Source organism: Micrasema longulum, unplaced genomic scaffold, assembly GCF_059751315.1.
Source record: "Micrasema longulum isolate JH-2025_06_02 unplaced genomic scaffold, ASM5975131v1 h1tg000810l, whole genome shotgun sequence".
NCBI classification, from domain to species: Eukaryota; Metazoa; Arthropoda; class Insecta; order Trichoptera; family Brachycentridae; genus Micrasema; species Micrasema longulum.
In genome coordinates this window covers 382,401-408,573 of record NW_028278002.1, presented here as the reverse complement: position 1 = coordinate 408,573, position 26,173 = coordinate 382,401, and the positions used below count along the sequence as shown (strand labels likewise).

The 26,173-nt window shown below is 31.3% G+C and overlaps 1 protein-coding gene across 1 annotated transcript; it reads left to right on the top strand.

Moving 5' to 3' along the window:
- The first annotated feature begins 15,148 nt into the window (after nucleotides 1-15,148).
- Nucleotides 15,149-24,802, top strand: Snup (snurportin-1). The gene is made up of 6 exons (XM_088230706.1): nucleotides 15,149-15,399; nucleotides 18,401-18,497; nucleotides 18,956-19,123; nucleotides 20,153-20,344; nucleotides 21,881-22,160; nucleotides 23,359-24,802. Exons 1-6 carry the CDS (start codon nucleotides 15,257-15,259, stop codon nucleotides 23,781-23,783), a joined length of 1,305 nt encoding a protein of 434 aa, XP_088086832.1. The 5' UTR covers nucleotides 15,149-15,256; the 3' UTR covers nucleotides 23,784-24,802.
- Nucleotides 24,803-26,173: the final 1,371 nt, after the last annotated feature.

Below are 26,173 nucleotides of genomic sequence, written 5' to 3'. Positions count from 1 at the left end.
TTATTAAAAGTAAGTACCTACTTCGTATTAATTATACTCATAACTTTTAAAAACTTTAAGTAGGTACACAATTTGAACGCAATTTACATAAAACTACGATATCTGTGCTGACTAGGCTGAAAAGTTTAAAGCAAATAAAACAACATGACGCGACGCCCGACGCCGCAGCGCAGTGCCGCGAGTTGATTAATTTCGAAAATGTATTTTCTTTTAGTCTTTCAAAATTCTTTATTTCCCGGCTTCATAAATTTTCAGCTATTGTTATTATCATCGTAAGTATTAGCCAATACAGCGACTTTGACTGAGAAAAAATAAAATCATAACTCTCCTTAAATGGTTATACGTTTCTATATTATTTTTACATGTGCGGGAACCTTCCTGTTTTGTTTGTTTGTACTTCTGCATGATGTTAGATAGCAGGGACTTCCTGAAATCTTCAGATAATGTTTTTTTTTCTCGATATTATAATGTGAGGATTTATAAAAAAAAACGATTCGAAGATTTTTATTAAAACGTGTATTTTTATGATATTACTATTCCATTATTAAATTTTCTATTTTTAAAATTCAAAGTTTGAAAATCGACACATATAACCTCAACAATACACCACATACCAATAATATAATCAGAAGATCCTCGACACAAAGACAAATTAAACTTAATCAGTAAATAAACACAATATAGAACAAAAAAGGTCCTGCCTTAACACAAACAATTTCTGGCTAGTCGGACCTGAAACAAAGAACCGCTGTTCATTATAAAACAGTGAAATAAATTAATAAACAAACAAATACACTATTTTCGGTCAAAGGGACTTTGAGTATTGCAATCAAAATCCATAACCTACTTCCACTGTCCAAACAATTAGTAATGTAATGAGAAAAGGTCATAAAAAATTGATAGCGGAGATAGGTAGAAGTAAAATAGATTGTGTTATTCGACGAGACTAATTTAGAATTACCTGCTCCACAAATGTGTAATTAATGTTTTTATTTTTGAAGCGTTTAATGTTATAAATAATCATAAAGGTATGCAGAGAGAAATTAAATATATGTGTAGTGTTTTAAAATGTGGTTAACACTCGATTTGTGTATCACACACGGTATCACCCAAAAAAGAAACACATTGATAACAGTGACCGTGAAAACCTTCGCGCGTGGTTAATACTGTTTTTAAATTTTGTAAATGTCCTCGGTACGGGTTGCTCCAGTGAGACCTTTTTTTTTATACATTAAACGACCATAGGGCTTTTACAATACAAATTTGCTTATATAATACATAATAAAGTTTATAAACAAAAATAGGTAGCAGTTATACAAGTACAAAGGTTTTTAAATTAATTTGATAAAAACATGTTATAGTAGAAGTCAAAAGAGAAGAATTAAAAAATTCGTAATTTACTTGTTACAATGTGTAATTTAATATAACTGAAAGAGTAAAAAAAAAAGAAGAAATTTAAAGCATATACACGTATTTATATAAACAAATATATACAAGTTATTTAATCACTATGATTATTTCGTAGGAAGGGAATGACTAATTCAAACACTAAACGCAAAAGAAAGTCTGCTTAAAAATAACTAAAACCGTCATACAACTTCATCTTCCTCGGATCAGTCGAACTATATTTTATGTATTTATTTATTTCACATAAGATTTTTGTTTTTTTATTATCTATATGAATACCTCACTGGGCATAACCGCATAACTCGTGTCGAGGCATTCATGTTCATTATTTTTACATGTTGTTCTAATTACAGTAACAGATATTTTAAATAATATATGGGCATACATACACACACATAAATGTATGCATAATGTACACATATATTTATAAATAAATAGTAAAATTGATAATAATAAGAGCCGAAAAGCGTGCCACCGTCGCGGGATATTTGGCTCTTAAACACTCCTCCAACATCCGCACAAATACCGATATACAAATACGACAATGTTTTGTGTGATAATCAAACTGTATGGATATAAACATAAATTATAAATAAATAGCAGACATGCAACAATAATCCTGAGTTCAAATTTACTAAACTACTGTTTTCGTGGGGTTACCATTTTCATCGGTAAGGAGCAAACCCCATGTCTATGAGCAAAGTAACTACCATCGGTGGTCACGGAAAAATCACATTGGTCTCACTATTCGTGAAATAAACTATTATGTAGGTAATGTTCTGATGAAGAAATATGTTCTTCTCTTTATTTAAAAAATACGTTATTTTGATAATTTTATAATTTAATATTTTGAAGATATTTTAATATTCAGGCAAAAACTTGAATTATCATGAGCAATTACATAAAAAAAAACATGATTTGATGAAAAATCTCAAAACTTCATACAAAAATATTTACGTTCCAGGTTAGTCTTGCTAAAGCAAGTCATTAGGCAACATGAAAAAATAAATACATTACAAAATAATAAAGTGTCATAGATAAATGTAATAGTTAATGCCAGCAAGAAAGCTAAAACTTTATGATTTCTATTCTGTTTCAGGTGGACACATTTTCAATCGAAGAAGTTCTAGTTTATGTCCTAAAAAACCACCAAACAGACGGAATCAAAAATAACTATTTCGACAGATTGCAAATCGGGTGTCCGAACAATAGCTGATCAAATTTCAGTCAACCTTCTTGTTGTGAACATTTATACTGATATACAGAAACTAAAATAAAGATCTCAGAATGTGTGTATTTGGTGGATAAGAGGACATTGCGGAATCCAAGGCAATGAAAAAAACAAAAGAAATGGCTCGAGAAGCTGCTCCCGATTTTGCCGAATCCTTTAAGTTTTGCCAAGAAGAAAATTCTGGAATCAAGCTCTGGAACGACCGGTATTTAAGTCGACTACTGGGCAGGTAACTAAAATATTTTTCCCAACAATTTTTCGTGCCTTAAATTTCAGGGAAACGCAGCAAGTTGGCCACGAACTGACTCAAATCCTCACAGGTCACGGTGGTTTAATGAGCTATTTTCGCCGCTTTAAGCTCTCAGAAATCAATATCTGTCCATATAATGACGAGACACCTCAAAATACCCTTCATATGTTGATGCCTTGTCCGTTTTCCAGCTTAGAGCGTATGCAGCTGGACGCGCGATGTAGAAGTCTGAACGCGAATGCGCGCGTAGAAAACGCATTTTTACGTGTGTATTTACGTACTAAATATACGCTAACAGAGAAATCTATTCGCGCACAATTCCATTTAGAAAACCAGCCCTGGACGCGTATTACAATTGGAAGTTACCATTTATTTTAAATTTTATCTACAGAGTAAAATAATGTTTTCTGTATTGAAAATGGAATATGCGCAATTTTTTTTCACCTCAACTTTTTCAATTGCGGGTTACTGACGAAGATACATTAAATTTTATTACAAATATGAGCATTTTCATACATAAATATCGATTTGATTTTATACCGTATCCATATGTACCGATGAAGACAGCGTTTGTAATCTGTGCCCTGGGAGATATCGCAACCGTAATGAGCCATAAGGACTTATCACGTGAGGTTATATCATACGAGTGTATGGTAAAAATAGTAAAGGTAACTGTCTAAATAAATAAAAATAGAACACAAAATACCTGCCAAAGTGGAACGGAGGGTCTCTTAATGTGTGTTAATAGTCCGGTTTCTTTTGAATGAGTTTTCTGTGGTTTTCTCTTCAATAAGCAAATGCGGAGGTGTTTCTTAAAAAAGGACACAGTCGACTATCCCGCCAAATTCTCACGCAATAGTTAGAGCAGTTGGAAAGGACATATCTATTGTAGCAAATATAAGCATTGTACATAATAAGCAAGGCAAAAAATAACCAACTACAATTTTTTTTTTAAGTTATGGTAAATTGTCTAATTTTAATTTAATTTAGTGACTTCAAACTAAATAGTTAAAAGGTATTAAACATGTAAAGTTAGTGAAAATAATGTTGATTATATTAATTTTTTTATTCAATAATAGACGCTTAACTAGAAAATTATGGTTGACGCCGGTGTCGGCGTCGGTGCGTAGGTGCGTCTCGGGCGAGTAACAAGTTAAAGAGTTTTTTTTTCATTTGGGAGAATTTCAACGGAAATGAAAGTTTTTGATTTTTTTAATTTCAGAATAATTGACTATAAACATTTTCTTCTTTTTTGACTCTTGACTCTAAAATAGATACTTATTACCAACGTCTGTCTCGTGGTAAGCAGATAACTACGGTCTCGGTTTTGATTCACGACCAATTTTTTTAAAAACTGCATTTAATCAGATTTTTAACGTAATACAATTATAGATACACAAGCTTAAAATGCCATAAAGGTAGTATAATTTTTTGAAGAAAAAAATATTGAAGTTATTGTTTTTATTATATTATTTATTTGGGATATCGACAGTAATACAGCACATGTACAAACGAAAAAACATAAAACGAAACCAATAACAGATATCCACAAAAAAACATTACACATAAACAAGTATGTATAGAATAAGAATTTGTGTGTGTGAGAGAGAGAGAGGGTGGGTGGGTGAGAATCTGTATGTGTGTATGAGGGCATGTATTAGGGTTTGAAAGAGTTAATGAGGGTGTATGTATATGTGAATATAATGCATGTGAAAGCATCATTTTGTCTTGAAAAATTAGAATGCATAAGTTAGTATTTTTTTAAATTACAAAATTGTACATTTAAGGCATTGTAAGAATAATTTTTAAATAGAGCAGAGTACGTAAACGAACATAAACAATGTGAAATTTCATCAAAGACTTCATTGTGTTAATTTTAGAGCTCGCATTTTGAAAGTCATTTTATTAAAATAGAAAGGGTCAAAGTTTGAATTACACTCTCTAGCGAAGCGCACAAGTGGAGAGTTCTGGGCACAGTTTGTTTAACTTCTTTTTGTTTTAAGTTGCCAAGCATGTTTTACTTTTTGCGGATGCACGTAATAAAATTTACAAAAACACTTCAGAAGGGTGAAAGAAGCCCTAAACAAATTAATTAATAGAAATAATAAAATTTACAAACACGTTATCAGGCTTCGGTTGCAAATTACATTTTCAAACAAAAGAAAAAAAATGCTACCTATCTTTGTTCTCCGAGATATCAAATCATTTACCTCTCCAATACTTTCTTTGAAATGAATCTTGAATAAGTCTGCTTTGTGGTGTTATATTTAATTTGCTTGGCTACCATACATAAAATCTTGGGTTCGATTCTCAACAAGATCATGATGCAATATTATAAGTTTAATTTTTCACTGCATACTTTGATAATTTTATAATCGCTGGGCTCGTATTACAAAGGTAACTTACTATTTATCTTTAATTTTAAATTAATTTTACGAAAACGAATTTCAAAAAATATTATGTACACACAATTTTTTGCACTCCTTTGTATATAAATATTCGATTTTTCTTTATACCATCTCGATATGTAATGAAGATAGCGTTTGTAATCGCGGCCCTGTTCCTATGAGGGTAAAAGCTTTATCGATGTTCGTCAGTAAAGTCAACCCGAATTTTTTATGTGAAATTCATATTATATTCGAATTGAAACATTTTTACCGATCGTGTTACCGACAACATTTAATGCGAGTTTTGAAAAAATTGTGGCAAATTTAAGTTTTCATCCCATCGCAATTGGGGATTTATTCTAAAGCGATAGATTAGCCGATTTTAATCCGGTTTGCGGTCCTACAAATATATATGATACGGTAAAATTATGGAGGATCGGTTTTTATTATATTTTTTAAAGGTTTATTTATTCAGTGGCTTTCTCAGATAAAAATCCTGAATAATAAAATCGAGTAAAGATAAGTTCGCCTAGTTGTGTTGTGGTTGGCGTGTTCACCTTCCATTCTTGAGGTCCTGGGTTTGATTTCTGGCAGAGTGGACGTAAATTTTGATTTTGGTGGTGATTAAAACTGCAATGACAATTTACAAATACATATTATTATACACCGTTTAATGTTAAAACACCATTCGGCATTTACATGAGAAGAAATCTAAATTTTCAGTTCTGCACTTGGAATATACGTATATATAAGAAGGTTCATACACTTTACTGTTCATAAATTTTACAAAATAGATTCACAATATTATTTAATAATGATTATAATATGCCGGCCATTCACCTATACGTTAAAAGTATGATGTTCTTTGGACTCGAGTGCCTAACGCAATAAAATATGAAAATTTACCCAACAATGCATCCATCGTTGTCAATATCGTATTGAAATAGAAACAATAAAATGTAAATAAATCTATTTTTATATTACCTAGGCCCTGTCTTTAATAGCTACTTCATTTAATTTGTATTTTGGACATAATACTTTGAAATTTTATCTATTATTTACGTTCAAAGTATGAGGTCATACATTTTGATGAATGTTAGTAAATATTAGCATATAACCACTTACCGACTTTTAAAGTTTACCAGGTTCGAAACGTACCTGTCTCTTCGTCAGGACACTCACTACACCAACATGCAAATACCAAAATACACTTTTACCTTTACTATCTCCGTAGTATACATTAATTACATGCAGAGTTAATTACAAAGGGGATGCAAACACTGCCATGTCCGAACATGCACTAAATTTAGGTCAAAAAATTAAAAGTCAAGGTTCTACATTCAAATACCAAAAGGAAATTTAAATTAAATAACATGGAGGTCTTGCGCGTTGAAAAGGGTTTGATTATTAATATACCCATAGTAAATAATCAAATATCTTTTCAGCATAGCCCACTTTTTTATTTTAAAAATAACCAATCGTGTAACTTTCAATCTCCTAGCCCCTCCCCTTCCTAACCCCTCCCCCACAAATTCTGAAACATATTGCTCAATGTATACTCAGCTATATAGCTCAATATAACCTTTATAATTGTGAAATCATTTTATTCCTGCCGACCTGAAAGAAGTCTAAGATTCAAAGGGAGCTGGAAAATTGCAGAAAATACTCTACGACGGCCCTTTAAAGCACAGCAAGCATACCTCGATCACGGACTTTTTAAAGATTGCAAAAAACGCAAATAATAAAAAAGATTAAGAGTTTAATTAAAGATTAAGAGTTTAATTAATAGTATCATTCAATCGAAAAAACATCAACGTTTAGTTGTGTAATGCAGCGATGAGGAAAAAAATCATTAAATCGAGATTTAACAAATTGAAATAGTTATTCTGTAATGTTTTTTTTTTTTTTTTATCCAGTAAAATGGCTACATAGTGCAGAGCCAATTCTACCATATAAAAAAAATATATTTGAAGCACTTATTGTGGTCTCAACATATCCTGCCATCGCTCAAACAAGGCTGAATGGATCCACCACCCTACAGTGGCTTGGAGAAGCGCGTTATTGGAGCTTTTCAGGCGTTCCCATGAACTCCAGGCTCTTTGGCAAAGTGGGGCAGCGAAGGTGTTTTCCCGTCCAGCTGTGAACATTTCGGAGGCACTGCAGTACCTAGGAAGTCCAAATAATTGCCTTTATGAATTATTATACGTGGCCCTCATTTATTTATTATATGCTGCTTGCGTATAATTGTTTTATAGTTCCGCTGTATATATGGACGTCAAATAAAGTAAAGATGATTTTCTTGACTTCGTAACTGCACTGAAAGAAGCCTCTTGCTAGCATAGAGGCCCTGACATTGGTGGCTCTTCTCTGTATCTCTATGTCCTGATCATCTTTACAATCATCAGTCAGTGTGTGCCCTAGATATTTGACTTTTGCTGTTACCGTTAAACTGTTGAGGTCCAAGAATACAGGTAATGACGGGTGCACGAATTCAGAAAATGACCTCTTGTGTTTAAGTATAAGTACGGAAGATTTTTTGGCATTGTATATCATATTGTGGTCGTTTGCATATTTTTCGCAAATATTGAGTAACAATCTCATACTATTAATATAATATATAATGTCAATAATACCATATCATCTGCATAACTAATATTGTTTACACATATGATCATTTTTTAATTAAAAAATTAATTGCAAAAGACTGTTGGGTCTGAGTCTCATATTACAGCATTTTGTAGGAACCTATGTCTACCGCGCTCTAGGAAGGTAATTTGTAGCTAACTTTCTCGCTTAGCGGAAAGCTTTTCTCTACGAAGTAAAAACTTGCAGCACTAAATCAAGTTTTCAGAAAGAAGAAAATATGTATATTGCATTATTTATTTAGCTTTATTATGCCCACTGAACTGTTCTAACTTGCCTATTAATAATAGGTATTGCTTATGATGTATTATAAAATCCCTGAAATAAGTAATATTACAATATACAAGTGATTTCTAGTATTCGTGTAAAATGATTATTAAAAAAATAAAATGATTAAATGATAAAAAAAATAAATGTATTATTATTCCCTTTCCGCAACTAATGTAGCGTATAATTATAATATTCATAAAACGCCGATTGAATCGATGCAACGTAAATTTTTAAAATCGTTAATATTTAGAATCGGATCAAATACTTTCATAATTGACTATTATGATCGTCTAGAGTACTTTAATATCTTCTGTTTAGGATTCAGAAGGATTTTAGCTGGTTTGATATTCTTGCACAAATTAATATCTAACTGTATAGATGCCCATGATATTCTTGCTCAGATTAACCTTAATGTACCTCGCCGTAACTTGCGGACCAATCCTGTCTTTGCTGCGGGAAATTATAAAACTAACATCGTATTCTTTTCCCCTCTGCCGAGGACGAGAGCAGTGAACGAAATATCACCAAACGGTACGGTCGATGTGTTCTTATAGCAAGGGCAAGCATTCAAGAAGCAAGCGGTGTTGTCACTCCTGACAGTCCTGACCCGCGATGACACACTCGCCATGTCCGCCTAAATTTTATACCTTTTGTAAATTTAAATAGATTTTAAGACTGTTTAGATTAAGTTGTTATTTATTATATACTCATGTTAATATCAATCTGGTAGGGCTTAAATAAGCCTGTAGATTGGCTTAAAAATAAAAATAATAATAATAGTTAAAAAGAATCTAGATCATTTTTTTACTGAAGGTAAGATGATCAGTCTTACGCTTCGGGTACCAGTCCAGGGACTAAGAAATATTATTTTAAATAAATCTTTCGTATGGAACATGGGAATCAATCCCGAGACGTCTTTCGTGGTAGGCAAACGCGCTGACTATTACATCACGAGGCCGACAGTTAAAAAAATAAATAGTTACAACTAGTACGATATATCCCTGGACTGAACCTGAAACCTAAGACTGATCAAGAAACGCTGCGACTGGTGTAACATTGCAGTGCCCTATGCACCATTAGGTGCGGAAAGGGAATGATGATGAGTATAATATATATTTTTGCTTTGACTACTTAGCTGATAGGTACTAAACAAAAACCTTATGTAAAGTGACCACTTAAACCAGCCGATGAGACATTATCTCATGACAATGAGGTCATAAGTCCTGTAAATGCGATGAATTTCGTATTATTTTCTCTAAAATCTTCTTTAACTCTGATGTAGTATGTTAAAAATACTGTTATACAAAATAAAAGGCCAATTTTACTATTTGTTAAAACACCAATCTCATGCGAAAATACGATACATGTAAAGTTTTTATGTAAAACAGTTAGAGTATATGAAAAACAGTTAGAAAAACAAAATAAAATATAAAAGAGCCGTATAAAGATTAAAAATTTTTAGGAATAATTAAAGCGTAAAATTATTTATGGTGCCGTGTAGGTTCTCACGGATCAAAGTTCAGAGGTTTTAGTTAAGATTCCCACTTTTCCAGCGCAAGTTTTTAACTCTGAAAATTGAAATATTTTGGTAAATAATAAACACTTAAATATTTTATTATAGTTATAAAAAACATTTTTCACTTTGTGATATGACAATTTACACTTATATGTTTATAAATTTGTGTAAACCACTTCAATTTTGAATTACACTTCGACCGGTTTCGAGGTTACTACAAGGTTCCATACGGGGGAATTTATAAAATAAATTGTTTAAATTGCCCAAATTTCTATATTGGCAAAACTTCACGTAAATTTAAAGTTAGAACCAAAGAACATATAAAATGTCTCAGTAATAATAATTTTTCAGAATTCGCAAATCATTTTATATCCGAAAACCATGATTTAAACCAAGAAATGGGGGTAGAAATTTTGCATGTCAATAAACATGGTTTCCGTTTAGACAATTTAGAACGATTAGAAATTAGTAAAGCCATTAATCAAAAACTTCAAATAAAAAATAATCTAAAGTTTATATTTGAAGCACTAACTTTGTGGTTATTCATTGTAATAAAATAAATAAAACAACTTTGTTTTTAACCACTAATTTTTATTTTTCACCGACCGGTTTCAAAGCAAACAAGCTTCATCTTCAAACCGGTGGGTGAAAAATAAAAATTAGTGATTAAAAACAAAGTTGTTTTATTTATTTTATTATAATAAATAATCAATTAAATTTAACTTCGAGTCCTCTTTTTAAAATATTCCCGTTATGATTCATTTTATCTTCTTTCTCTCTCTTTCTTTCATTTTTTTGTCTCTTTCATACAATATTTTATAATATAAATACCAACGCGTGTAATTACAAGTAAGTTTAATTCCTGACGATGAGGTAGTAACCTCGAAACCGGTCGAAGAGTAACTCAAAATTAAAGTGGTTTATACAAATTTATAAACATATAGGTGTGTGATAAATACACAGGTACATATTTAAAAGTAATTACAATGCAAATTAATATCCATTTGGCAATTCTCGACCTGAGTACGGCCCATTGTTTTGCTGCGAACTGTAGCTTACTTAATACCCAATAGTCATATAATGGTTTTCCTACGTTTGGGCTCATCTATAGCTTGGCGCATTATTACTCTGAGGGTTAAATCACAAGAACGCAATTATATCTTTTGAAAAAAAACTTTAAAAAAACATTAGGTTCGGAATGAAAGTGATGATGAAAAATAATAAAGACCTAGATTAATATTGTAATGAGTGCATTATTATCTGCTCCATCTTACACTTTCATTCATAAATAATTAATTTTACTAAATTGTACTGACTAGTACCTACCGAATATTGTCGGTTGGCGTGCATTACCGCTTATGTAATAAATCAACTTTTCCACGAGTCAGAAAATAACTGTTCTTAACTCTTGTGTGGCTGTGATGTCATACTAGTGTACATGCGATTCAAGACTTGATGCATCTCTCTTATTTTTTTAAATTATGAAGTTGTATTTTTCGTAATCTTTAAATAGCCAGTTTCACACCGAATTTGGAAAGTAATATTTGTGTAACTATGCTGGATTTTAATACAAAAAATATTTTTACTTGCTACGCGAAGAATGAATTTAACGCCAATACAGCAATAAATGTGTGTAGAGAGAGCACGAATATAGAACTCATGACAATAGAGACAGATACGCTGTTCTGTCGCCGGTGTTTGTGAGAAAGAAACAAAAACAAAATAACAAATTAGTTCAATCAGTCGGTTATTGGTAGTTAGCGGGAGTGTATGCTAGTTATATGACCGACGTATTTTTGGTTTAAAATTACTTTTTATTCTATAACAGGGCTAAATAATACGTTTATTTTTATAAATTATGGATAAGAAATTATTCAACAGTATGTCTCCATGTTTTTTTTAAATGTCTGAACTTTTGAATATTCCGTCTTTTGCTTGTGGTAAGACGATGTTACATCACCGCGCGCGAAGGAATAATTTACCATAGTCGTTGAAAAGTTAAAATCAAATCAAATCTAACACATTATTTACTTCAATCCGCGGTTCTGTTCATTTTCAGAAAGCTCACCTTCTTCTATTGGTCCCACGCATATCGTTTGATTAGGGAACATCCAATATCTCACAATATGAAAATATATTTTTTGACAAAATTGTAAATGGCGGTAATGACATAAATGTTCACAGACCGGTGCACAGTTTATTGATGTTCAAAATATCAATGAGAAGGATGTGGCCGACACTATTAAAAAAGTAATACTAATTCTCTCGGACCAGATTTTATTCCGACATTCTTCCTAAAAAGTTGTGTAGAACTGATAAAAAAACCCCTCTGTTTTTTGTATAATCTTTCTTTTAATACGGGGGTCTTTCCAGAAACATGGAAGACGTAAAAAGTAACACCTATACATAAGAGTGGATCTAAGTCATCAGTAGAAAATTACAGACCTGTAGCGGTTCTTTCTGCACCAGCGAAGGTATTTGAAATTATCATATGTAGAATCGTCACTTCCCGAGTAGTCATTTATTATGTTATTGATGAACAACATGGGTTCAGGAAAGGCCGCTCGGTTGACCAATCTAATGTTTTTTACAGACTACGTCACGGAAGCTCTGGATGCAGGACATCAGGTAGACTGTTCATATTATGACTTCGCCAAGGCCTTTGATACTGTCGACCATGATGTCTTATTAAATAAGCTGTATGAGATCGATTTCTCGGATGGTATGTTAAAATTAATGGCAAGCTACCTCCAAAACAGAAACCAATACGTCTCCTACGGTCTATTCGCGTCAGAGTGTTTCCATACTTTCTCGGGTGTCCCGCAAGGCTCAACCTGGGTCCATTGTTGTTCTCAACTTTCATTAAAAATATTAAAAATTATATTTTTAACTCGCGTTTTTTGTTGTTTGCAGATGACTTAAAACTATACTTAAAGGGGACAACTTCTGGCGATTTTTGTCTTCTCCAAGCGGATATATCTAATATATCTGAATGGGGAAGGCGAAACAAACTTAGGTTTAATGTTGGCAAGTGTTCGGTCAAGTCCTTCACTAGGGCCCTAAAAACTCTTTTTTTTTTGCTACAAAATGAATGACCAGAATCTGATACGAACATCGAATGTTAAGGATCTGGGCGTTAGATTTGTGAGCCTTCTGACATTTCATGAACACATAGAGACAATCAGTGGTAATGCGTTGAAGATGTTAGGATTTGTTCTGCGTACTGTCAGGGTTATTGAGTCTCTTTCAAGTATTTCTTCTCTTTTTTATAATATATACGTACTGAATATATGTTTGTAATGTATATGTTATATTTAAAATAAATGAATTGAATTGAATTGAATAAAGGCGTCTGTCAGTTACAATGTTTATAAGAAGAAGGTGAGCAAGTGGATAAGGGGTAGACTTTTTTACATCCTGTAATTATTTTCATGACTAAAAATTGTTTTGCTTTCAATTGCCAAATATCTCCATTTTGTTTTATGTATATTTTAGTTTTAGTTTTTATGTTTATTCATTTACATATGTTTTATGTTTCTTATTAATACGAGTATTTACACGTATTTTTAATTTTCTAATTATAAATGGTATATTCTCTAATTTATATTTGTTCTTCAATTTTTAATTTTTAACGAAATATTTTCAAATTTATATTTATACTTCAATTTTTATTATAATCGGTACGTTTTCTAATTTATAATAAGTATGTCTCATTTTTTTACTATTAATGGCATATTTTCTAATTTATTATTATGATTCAATTTTTATTATTACTACCCGCATGTCTTCTAATTTATATTTATATTGATTTTTTCTAATGTTATAATTATTGTTTGAATTTATTAAGCATCATTTAATGAAAAAAAAAACGTCCTTCCTAAACACAAGAATTTCCTAGCTAGTCGAGACCTGAAACAAAGAAACTCTGTACATTTTAAAACTGTGAAATACATTTAACTTTTTTTTTAAGTGCACGCCGACCGACGATATAATGTTTTGGGGAGACATTTCCTTACTCAAACAATAACCAACCCAATAATATATTACCTACGATTATTAGATACCTATGTTTACCGATGATACCGATGTCTTGTATTTATTATATCTACCTACATTTTTGTACTTATTTATTTATTTATTTTTATTTTTTGAAACCAACACACTTAACTAAGTCGCTACGTATTAACTATTCAGTGGTCACTACATAAACAGGTACTCGTATAATAAAATAAACATTCATTGTCACATGATAAATACTACGGATATTTGAGTGTACCTACCTGATTAAATCTGAAATAAAAATCAAATACGCGTTAGTCATAGATTACATTTTTTAAAAAACGATCATAATACTAAAAGAAATGCGGTAGTGTGGCTGCTCGGTTGAGTTTCGAGGAAAATTAGTGCATCGGTATTCGTGAATACGAAATTCATCTCTACCTATTCTGCCGCTGTTCCATGACTACCTGCGAATCATTTACTATACCTACAGAATTAAGACTTATTATTGTACAATTATTTATACCTAGCCAAAAAAAAAACGATTTTAATTCACCTTTTAACTCGTAATCAACAATGAAATACACCGATTGATAGTGCACAACTCAATATTGTATTATTGTACATATGTACCGTTGGCGTTTAGAAGCAATAAAGATTAGGAAAGTTATTTAAAGTATTTATTTTAAACGAGATTAAAACGATAGCACAAAATCCTAAATCTATAAATTTGTGCTCAGAAATTTATTTCGTAAGGTACACTGACGCCACTTTTTGCATTTTATGTAAAAAAAAATGCGTTCTTCTCTGTGCGTGCAAAAAAAAACGTTAAAAAATACATATAAACAAGTGGTTAAAACTTATGTATTTTTTTATTTTAATAAAAATATTTAAAATGCCTATGATGCTTACCATGATGTCAAAGCAATAAGTAGTTAATATATCTAAATCGTATTATGCAAGACTTCTTCATTCCTTTCACAAAAATGTTTTCCGTATCTGTTGCAGCAAGTTTATATTTAAAAATCACTCGCAAACGAGTGGGGGCGTATAAAAAATGCATGTTTGTTACCAAAAGAGATTAAATTTTGAAATACATTTAACGTAAGCTTTCAACTTTTTTTACAAGTTTTAACTTGTTTTTATTAATGAAAACGAAAAAAAATATCAAACAGAATCTAGACTTTTTTATATAAATGATTACATGTTTACTTTACAAAGACATTTAGGCCTGCAAAGGTACAAAAATATGATAAGTATTTTCATTTTTATTTTTATAATAAATGTTTATCTATTTTAAATAGCTAATATATAAATGATGATTATCTGCAACGTAAAATTATGTATAGTTTATCTACATACCCCGTATTTTATAAAGTTCTTAGAAAGCGCGCAGCGTAAATTAAAAACCGTGAACCGTCAACACGACATCAGGCAACACCTTATTTTTACCAAATTGTCAAAGTCAAAAACGAGACCGGTCTTTTGAATTTGCGTGCTGTAAATAGTGCACATATTTGTTTTATAATTCGGATTCGTAGTAAAGGACAATCATGGAGGACTTACTCAATTCATTTTCAACTACTTTGTCTACAAAAAAGGATGTTCCTAACCACTCTGCTTACTACAAATCGCGCGGAGATCCAAGATTTACTCAAGAAAAAAGGAGAGCTGATTTGTTAAAAGCGCAAAAAGAGTAAGAAATATTGTGCAAATATTATTTATCTTAAACAGTGTCATACTTTAAATGGTTTTAAATACAAATTAATAAAATTTACGGTTTATGTTTTTTTTTTGGTCATATTTATGTATCTATTAGAAACTAGGGCCTGTTTTTGGTAGAATTATACATTTAGCTGTGTATTTGGCTTGGTTCAAAACGTTTGATTACCCCCTCCCCAATTTATTATTTGTATTATAAAGTTTTGATGAACATAATTGACTCAAGTGGGTATGAAGGTATTGTAGTAAAAAAAAAATGTGCAAATCAAATTCATTGATTAAGTACTTTTTTTAAAATACTGTACTAAGTTTAATCCATTCAAATCACACTTGAACTTTGGATACTTTTTCTAATGAAAACATTTTCAGAAAATGGCATTACTTGCTTATCTATTTAAGATTTAAATGAAATAATAATACATCCCTCTTTATACTCTTCATCTTTACAATACGTTCCTTACATTTAGCTGTACTTTCTCTAAACTACAAATGTTTTAATAGTTTTTAGTTAATCATTTACAACAATTTTTTTATATTTAAAAATAAAATAAATTCTTAATTTCATGTTAGTTCAATCGTCATCAGTTAGTCAAAATCATTGATTTTTTAAATGCCTTAATTCTTTAAAGTAGCTAGAGTTCAAGAAAGTTTAACAGGTTTAAGTGAATGTTTATGCCTGGTTTCTATACAGCATTTTATTAGTAAGTAGTTCATGTATGAGCTATGGGGGTAGATATAGGATATTATAAATCAAGAAGCTTAATAAACGTTTACTTACAAAGTGCGATAATTCATAATGTTAAAAAATAATTTACTACCTGTTACTTTTTGGCTGTTTTGCTGACGATAACAAAATTCATAATATAATCAAAATCTTACAATACTGTTTTCTTCTTTAATCAGACATCAACTCTTAAATATTGCAAAATAGTGTCTTTTCATAGAGCAAAAAATAAACTTTTGAGTACCTAATAGACAACTCTAAACTGGATGTAGTTAAGTGCATTAGAGATCTAGGAGTTTTGACGGACTACAAACTGACTTATAACGAGCTTACTTATAGATAGTATGGTAAATAAATCACTAAAACTTCTTGTATATTTCGAGTCTACGAAAACAGAACTAACATCAACTCTATTTATAAATTCAGCATATTAAATGGTATATTTTATGCACCATTACTAGGTACTTGGACAAATAAAGTTCAATGTTCTGATCCGTAAGTTGAGAAACAATGCAATGTTGTTCCTTAAAGAACAAACTATGGGTTGGATGCACCAATGTCTTATTTTTGTTGTATTGTAAACCTAAGACAATATCTAGATTTTTTCAGCCTAAGTCTACCATGATTTGAACGAGCACTTAATAAATAATCCTGATCTCGTCTTTGTCATTGGATGTTTTGACAAAACTCTGTTGCTTTTTGTTTTGTCTCTTATATTTGTAATTTTGGCTTTGTAATATGTATCCAGATTATCACAAATAATGGATATTCCATTAATTAATAATAAATAAATAAACTACACAAAATAACTGTCATTGTATAAAGTGTGAATGCTAATATACAAACACTCAAATTTATTATCCAGTTTTTGTGTATTAGCTTTACGTTGCAATATTTTGTATAGTTTGCTTTGTACTTGTAGAAATTACAGCAGTCATATATTGTTTCTTCCTCTTTTTCCCCTACCAGCCCTCCGATTTGGAACTGCAGTTGCATCTTGATTCTCAATCATTTACTAAATTTGTAGAGCACAATTTTTGTCATTGATGTTCTTCTCTAAAATATTTATTTTTAATTTAAAGTCAGTTATTCAAATGCCAACCCACCTACTACAGATAAAATGAAGAAATACTTCTTCTTTTTCTTGACTCTGCAATCGCTGGGGAGATTTGATCTTTACACATGCTCTCCAGCCTATTCCTGCCCATGCTTTAAACATTTAAGAATTGACGGTATAATTTTTTTTAAGCGGCAAATATTTACATATATATATGATGATGATGATCTATTATTTTGTTGTTAAAACAATGTAAATATAAATTGTTTGCTCAAATAATACAGTTTTCTTAAAGTTTTTAGATGCCGCTAATGCCATTTTGTCGACCTCGTGGTGTAATGGTCAGCGCGTTAGCTTGCTATGCAAGAGGTCTCGGGTTTGATTCTCGACATTTATTCAAAAGGGTTTTTTCACACTAGAATATTTCATAGTCCCTGGACTGGTACCTGAAGCGTAAGACTGATCATCTTACCTTCATGTAACAAAAATGATCAAGATACGCGGCGATTGGTGTACCAATGCATTGCCCTATGCACCATTAGGTGCACATAGGGAAAAAAAAATTGCTATTTTATGGAGATTGGATTTATAAAGATCATGTTGTTTTTGTTTGTATATTTTTGTACACTGTTATTATAGTATGTTTCCGAGCGGATGAAGAATACAGTTCTGTGTGTGAAATAGAAACAGAATCCTGGACGGGTGGTTTTGACTCGATGGCTAAATCCTTAAAAAGGAAATCGAGTGGCAAAGTGTCCACCTCGTAGTGTAGTGGTTGGGACGTTTGCTTACCATGCTTGAGGTCCTGGGTTTGGTTTCTGGGAAGGTCAACAAGAAATATTTGTTTATAAGTTGATGTTACATTGCGATATTTCACTGTCCTTGAAATTGCACCTGGAGCGTAGGCCTGATATATTTTCTGATTTACTTTCCTGTAACAGATAGTTGAGATGCGCTGCATTTATTTAATCAATGCCGTGTCCTATGCACCATCGTGTGCAAATTAGGGTTAAATTATATTATATTACGTCACATCCTTGCAAAAGTTATTATATTTTACATTTCCAGTACATATATACATATACTATTGTTTCATAGTCAATTAATTATTGGGCGTATTAATTATATTGTGTATTTATTTTTAATAATCCAACAAAAAAAAAAATGTAAATTATATTATTTTTTCTATTTCAGGAAAAGGGATTCCCAAGTAAATGCTTCTAGAGGAATACTGGACTTAATTAGGGAAGCTGATTTGGAACAAAGAGGAAATGAAAAGAAATCAAAACCGGTGAGGAAAAATTTTGTGCATAGTTTTAAGTAATAATAAAAATAAAATCCTGCAAGTAAACTACCAATGAAAATTACTGAAACTTGCACGATGTTTGTACATTATTTTATGTACATTTTGTATGTATATGTATGTACATTTGTACATTTTGTACATTTTGTATGTATATGTATGTACATTTTTACTTTTCATCAACTATTGATCCATCTATTGATATGTAAGAAAAAAACCAAAAAATTGGACACTGGCCAGAACACCCGAGTTGAGAGGTGAAAAGGCCAAAAAAAAGAAGAAGAAGAAAATCCCTTTTTATTTTTGTTATTCAACGTTCAATTTCTGTTAAACATTCGCAGGAGGGGAATATGCAAGTCTAGGCATTTACAGGGCTTATGAACTGTCATTGGTAGGTTTAAGAGGCGAATAATTTTACATAAATCTTTTCATGTCTCTATTTTCAGACATACAAGCCAAAAGTTTTTGTCCCTGGTTTCCACAAAAAGAAACCATTTTATGCTGATACTTTGATGCTGTCTGAATGGATGATCAATGTACCTGAAGACTTGCAGCAGAATTGGCTTTTTTTAGCTTGTCCGAAGGGAACTCGAGTTCTTGTAGTGGCCTCTGGGGTAAATATCATTTTCATACATTATAATTTTCACATGTTTTTATGAGTCTCAGTGAATTAAAATCATCTTTATAAAAATAATTTAAAATGTACTATGCTAACGATTTTTCAAAGGTACTTGTGCCATATTATTAAAATGTGTTTTATACGCATAATATGGATACTGACTTTTTATACATATTTATTTTTATAACATATTTGTATGCGTAGAGCGAGTAGGACTTTGACGTATCACGAACATTTCTGTTGTTGCGGGTATACTTTTTTCTATCTGGACGTACGGGATACAGCTTGTTGCGTTTGGGCGATGATATCGGGGACGTATCACGTAAGTTCGTATGGGTAGCCCCCCTAAAAATTAGCCCCCCGGGTTAAACAAGAATATTTCATAGTTTCTGAACTGGCACCTTAAGCGTAAGATTGATAATTTTACTTTCATGCAAGAAAAATGATCAAGATATGCTGCTATTGGCATACCAATGCTGTGCCTTTTACACTATTAAGTGCGGGAAAGGAGTGATAATGATAGTAACATGTACGGTTATGGCCGAAATCATTGTTCACCTTTATGTTAGCTTTTGGGTATAGAACGAATCATTAAGGTAATTAACAGTGCAGTAATGTTTATCTAAAACCATTTCTTCCAAAGTAATTTTTTAAAATTAAATATTTACGTTCTTATAATTTACCCAAATATTTCAATTTCAGGGCCATTTTCAACGAGTTGTAAATAACTCATTATTAACTACACTAGATAAATGGAAATTAAGTTGGGGTAGAGTGGGGTTCAAACCTTAGACCTCTGGTCCATAAGTCTGCAACACTATCCACGGGACAACAACCCTATTATTTTTGTTTCTGACCATAACCGATTATTTATTAGTCGATCAATCAGATAATCTCATTGTTACGAATTATTTGGTCACATTATTTGTTAATCGATTATGCCACCTTCAAAGTTTACCATTCTAACCTACAACTTGTCGCCTGATGTTCTTCCTACACATTAATTTAGTATTTTTGTTTACAGAGTAAAACTGTGGCGTATTCAAAGACTGGTCACTTCTACAAAGAATTTTCATCATTGTTACCTGGAGGATCAAAAAAAGACTTCAAATATGAACAGTACTGCGTTGTAGATTGTATAATGAATGACAAATTGAAACAATTATTTGTCCTCGATATACTTGCTTGGGGCCTTTTCCCTCTGAATGATTGTGAAGTAAGTACACATCATCACCATTCGGTTTAAGTTGACCAATCACAAACATGAATGAAAAAAACAGCATTTTAAATTTTAAAAATAAAATAGTTTGCTATACAATTTCCTTCCTGGTCGGTTCCCCGGTTATGAGGATCGTGACCACCACGCTCCCGGATGAGTCTGCCCTGTCCTCGGTCCTCCGCCATTCTCGTGGACTCCTATAGTGTGGCACCTGTGCTTCTCTTGATTACATCTGTCCACCTCATTGTAAACGTCCCCTTACTTGTCTACCATCAACTGTTCCAAGCATGATATGTCAATCCAGGGTGTCCGGCCCCGCTCACACAATGCGCCTGCCCAATGAAACGGAGGGTGCGCCGCTCGCATTATGCGGATAAACATGTGGTTGACACCGAGTTCATTCAGTATCGACTCGTTAGTTCTGTGCTGACCAATGTACTCGCAGCAGTCGTCTCCAACACAACATTATGCCAACCATGCGACTAATTGGACTCGTTTAAAGTATTGCTATATAGTTTCGTAATGCACAGATTCTTCAATCAACTCAAATTCATTTTTAACAAGTGGAAGAGATTTAAAATTGCAGTGTTTTTAAGTCAGTTCTAAAATATCAAGTTCATTGAAGAAAATCCCACTAAAAAATACATTTTTGAACTTGGTTATAACAATCACGGAAATAGCGAGATCTCGGATATAATGAGGAAACGTTAGTTGACATTTGAGTTTTTGATATTTTCCATACATTTATTCCCTTTTATAATGAGCTTCTTCTCGGACATCATACCGAACAAAAACATTGTTAACAGTTGAGCAAAAACGCTTCAATTGTTTAAAAACATAACACAAGAACCTAAGTAATAAAATCAAAACAGGGGACTAATTTATTACCGATTCCGCTGGGCGTTGCGATTGATTTACTTTTATGACACTATGTAAGTGTCTAAGTACCTGATTGGTGTTTACGCTGACAACATTGAGAAAGTATCACGCATGTGGTTGAAATTGCATGTAAAAAATCCAAGCTTTGTGAAGTTAATAAGCACAGGCTCGGCATCTTTTTAGAATTGGCAACTTCTTTGGTAGTTTATGAATAACATCCTTGTTTCGGGAGTTTTTATAATGTTTTTTTAATTATTTTTATGTTCTATGATCAATGCATAATGAATATTACTAGTCCTAACCCTTGAATTGTAAATATGACCATAAACAAGCCGAAGTGTTTCATTTTGTGAAAAAGTGGCAATTATTTGTAAAATATGTTGAAGTGTGTAAAAAATTAATTCTGTCCTTATCACATTGTCAACATTGTGATAAAATACTAATGTTTATTTATCTGAATTTGAAATTTAGAAAGTGGTATGTTTGTTAGCATTTATTATAAATTTCAATAGTGACAAACTGCAATGGCAATTGTATTTAAAAAACCTTTTTCTGGTATAACGAGTAATGCTTATAGCGAGCCATTTCAGTCGGTCCAGTCTTCCTCGTAATAACCAAGTTTGACTGTATTTAGATTGCAATTTTTAATTTTAGATGCAGTTGAGGGAATATTGGCTGAAATCCAAATTTGAAGAATGTCCTCAACTTGGTACCATATCAAAATTTAACAATTACAAAATACAACTTATACCGAAATTGGACTGCAGCAGGGAAAATCTGAGCCGCCTTTTAAGTATTTGGCCATATTATCCTGATAACACTCCACCGGTAGACGGTCTGCTATTCTACCATAAAGAAGCGCATTATGTTAAAGGCCAAACTCCTTTAGTTGTTTGGCTCTTTCCCTTTATGGTAAACGAATTACTGGGATCAGGTTAGTAAATTGTCATTTCTCAATAAAACTATCTCAGATATGAAAATAGACAACTTATCGGGGAAGCTTTTAAAATTCCACAGTTGATGGATGCTGCAATGTTGTCTGAACATCGACAAGAAGTGCTAAAAACTCTGGAATAACAATCTAAAACAATTTTTTGTCACTGTTTTTCTGGCCTTATTTCCAATATAAAAATGGTTTGCTGTTATACAAAATACAAACTATAAATTTTTCATAATAAGGATGTTCAGTGGCTTTTTAAAAATTTACTAATAGTCTATTAAACTGAGCCCATTTTTGATTTATTTATCCTATTATCAGCGCAATGTATTTTTAAAGTTTTGTATTTCTGAAATTAATCCGCATGTGAGGTCTCAGGTTTTCTTCCGCTTCTTCTCGGTTCATTCTTCCGATTGGTCCGTTGACGTATCGTTAATTGGAAATCTTTCACAGCTCTCTTATCATTGGTCGAGTCACATGAACTAGTGATGGCGTTCAAAGTAGTTCGTTTTCATTAAAATATTTTAGAATATTTTTGGTACATTTTCAAGAAACCTTGCCGTTTAATTTAAAGCTCTAAATTTTACTATTTCTAAAGTTCCTCATTGTAATTATCTCAATCATATTTAGGGCTTGTTAGGCTTGTCATTCAATTGTTTACCACTCCGCCATAACTTAAATTAAAAATAAAAAAAAGCACATGTATATTTCTTTGTAAATTCAAATTGTTTTTATTGAAAAAAATTACAAACAAATTTTTTCTAGCTTATTTGACAAAATGATCAATGCCAAAGTTTTCAATAAATGTACAGAAAATGCACGCAAAGTTTGTTTAGAAAACCTTAAATTTACATGTAAAACAGAAATTAGGTTATTGTTGTTTTTTTAACACCTTTTGTAAATTAGAAATTCATAGTTCTGTTATTTGTTCACTATTTTACATTAGATTCATTTAGTGTTAGATTTTTCAATGAACTGCATTAAATATTTATTTTTCAATAAGAAATATCAATCGACTGTTTATTTTTCTCTTTATGTATTCTAACAACACAAAAATTAAATGTGAATTGTGTGAAAAAATTATGGTATCGTGTTTTTGTGAGTGAAAATGAAATAGCTTTCCTTTTTGACGTTAGAGATAGAATTTAAAACAAAAATAGTTCGATTTTTAACAATTAACATTGTATCTATTTAGACATTGCTGTTAATGAAAAGTACATGGAGCAGAGACCGAGTGACTACATAAACCAAGCAAAATATATAGAAGACTTTGAAAACAAGATGTCCGAAAAAGTAAAGAAGACTGATATTTATATACGGAGACGAGTACGTTCCTTTTCCAGCACATCTTCCTGTTCCTCGTTAAATAATTCCTTCGCATCGAACAAAAGTGATGCCCCCATAGTGTTCACTGCTAACAAGGCCAAGAGGAAGGCCAAAGAAGTGGAAGACATTGATTTACCTAAAGTGGGGAGAGTTGGTGAGACTGATAGCCCAATGAATGTTAAAAAAGACGTAGAAATAGCCAACAGTTCCACAGATTCCGCAGTCTGCTTTATGGATGATAGTATAGCAGATACCAGCATTGCAGACTGTGATACATCTATTAATGAGTATTAAAATGAACATTTACAACTAGCGCCGGATCTAAGAGGCGCTAGTGCCCCATCACTTTCTGAAGAGGGACGGGAGTATTCGGGTTTGTAAATTAATATGAGCATATTATTCTCCCCTCCCTTGTAAGTGAGTGTCAGGTTCTTTGTGCCGACTGAACTTGTGGTAGCTCCGGCTCTGTTTACAACTAATGTACCTAATATTTTTAGAAAACCATGCACTGTTAAAAATGTTTTTTTTGTTCTGGAAACTATGGAAATATAATGAATATGAATTTTATCGCTGGCCCTTACCTAACTACAAACAGCATTTTAGAGGATCTTGTGTCAATTGGTGATATTAAAGTGTTATTAGTAAGTATAGTTGTCGACCCAATTTTACCCATTAATCTTTTTAATGGAAAAAAACACATTTCTAGTTAGAATCTACATTGTGATATTTGCTTTTTTTAATTCTATGTAGGCCCATAGCAATATTCTGATATTCTTAAAATGATCTAAGTCAGTATTGAATTGTAACCAAAAATGTGTTTCACTATTTTCCTTTGTAATTTTTATCCTGTTAATTCTAACAAATACTTAAATTCCCAAGTTTTCAAAATCTCTTGTGGAAAGCTTGAAACTATTATATAAGGAGAATATTAATTCTGAGTGGATTTTATCAAAGTGGACTACAAAATAGATTTAAAATCTATAATGTCACTTTAGATTAGTTTTAGTTTTTCTTTTGTTTTTTTTTTTTGGTTTAATTTGTAATACTGCGCAGTAGTCTTGCAGTATCTCTATTTCTTTAATTTTTCATATATTTTTACGTCCATTCAAATGCGGATGGTATTTTATTGGGTTGTTTCAATAGAGTTAATAATGGATTCTAGAAGGATTCAATGAAGCCTAAAACCCCAGTAAAAAGAAGGACTAAAATATGGCATCATATATATATTTTTATCTCTTTTATCTGTGTGTTTTTACTTTGCTTGCATATTTTCAAACAAACATTATCCTTGCTGATTTTATATTTAAAAAAAACTGGTCTTAAAGGCATTTATTTTAGCAGTATGTATTTTTGTTAGTGAATACTCAAAATTCGGAATTTATAATCATTCAATTAAATTATTGTTATATGCATTCATTGGAATCCTTATACATATTTGTTGTAATGATTGATTTTTAATGAATGCGTATATTTCGTTTCGAAAAAAGTATACCTGTTATTTAAGGTTGTTTGTCAAAACACAAAACCCTCGAGTGATATTGGTTTTAAGGTAGTTTTTGGTTTGTATGTATAATCGGCGGCTTGGTACTTTTAAGTACCTGTCTACTTCTGTTATAATATACGTTTGTAGCATAAAAAACCAGGTTTTCTACATTGTATGTTACCAATATACCCGTGTCATATACACAGCCAAATAAAAAAATTACAATTACGTCAAAAGAACATAGGTATTCTTGTTTTTTATTGTTCTTTTGGATTATATGCCATTCCTCCTGTAGTAAATTTTTTAAATGATTTGAAAATGCCAACTTGACTCCATTTTGTGTATGGGTGAAATTCTGGGTTCTCTAAATTAACTACAATTTATGAATACAAAACATACCTCGCTTTGGTGTAAATGTGGAATGTATGTGATGCCACAGCATTTATTTAAAAAATATATTTTTTATTATAATTATTTACTATCATTAAGTAAATATATGGGAATTAGTAATCTGCTGATGAAACTTTGATTTTAAATTAAGAGAATTCTTTTGAAAAAAAAATATTTGGATGCCTTTGAAAAAACATTAATTAAATTATAAACTAAATTCCATTGGGGATATTTGTTAGATTATTGTCAAATGTGTTTATGTAATTTAAAAAAAAACTGATTTAAAAAAATAATCTCATCCTATCTTTTCTTTACGTTTAAGAAGTAAATTTGTTGCTTATGGAATTTCAATGATGCTTTAAAATAAAAAAACAATAGTTTAGTCAGTTCAACTTGAATAACATATATATTTTTTGAAATAACAAATCTACCCATATACCTAACTTAATTTTATAATGTAATTTATATGTCAGTCATAACTATTGTTACCAGTATGTCTTAACTTTTAAGTGTGGCAAAAATGAACCAACAATTTTAACATATTTTAATATTTTTTTACAAGTTGTTTCAACATCGAATTTATTGTTTTTTATAGATTTGATTTTATATACTATGTTTAAAATGTTTTTTTATTCTATTTCTCTACTGCAGATGATAATAAATGTTGGGTGGGTGATTTATTACTATTTAAAATGAAAAGTATTGAACTCAAAGATTATGAATTAATTGTTTTTTTATTTTATTACTGCTTTATTAAGTTAGTTCATAACATCTAAAAACTAGTATAAACTTTTAACAACATTACAATTTC

Excerpts from the sequence above, each read along its gene's own strand:
- Snup (XM_088230706.1), top strand. The coding sequence starts at position 15,257 with ATGGAGGACTTACTCAATTCATTTTCAACTACTTTGTCTACAAAAAAG. Across the intron at positions 15,400-18,400 it reads TTGTTAAAAGCGCAAAAAGA|GAAAAGGGATTCCCAAGTAA; the intron begins GTAAGAAATATT and ends TTTCTATTTCAG. Across the intron at positions 22,161-23,358 it reads AAACGAATTACTGGGATCAG|ACATTGCTGTTAATGAAAAG; the intron begins GTTAGTAAATTG and ends GTATCTATTTAG.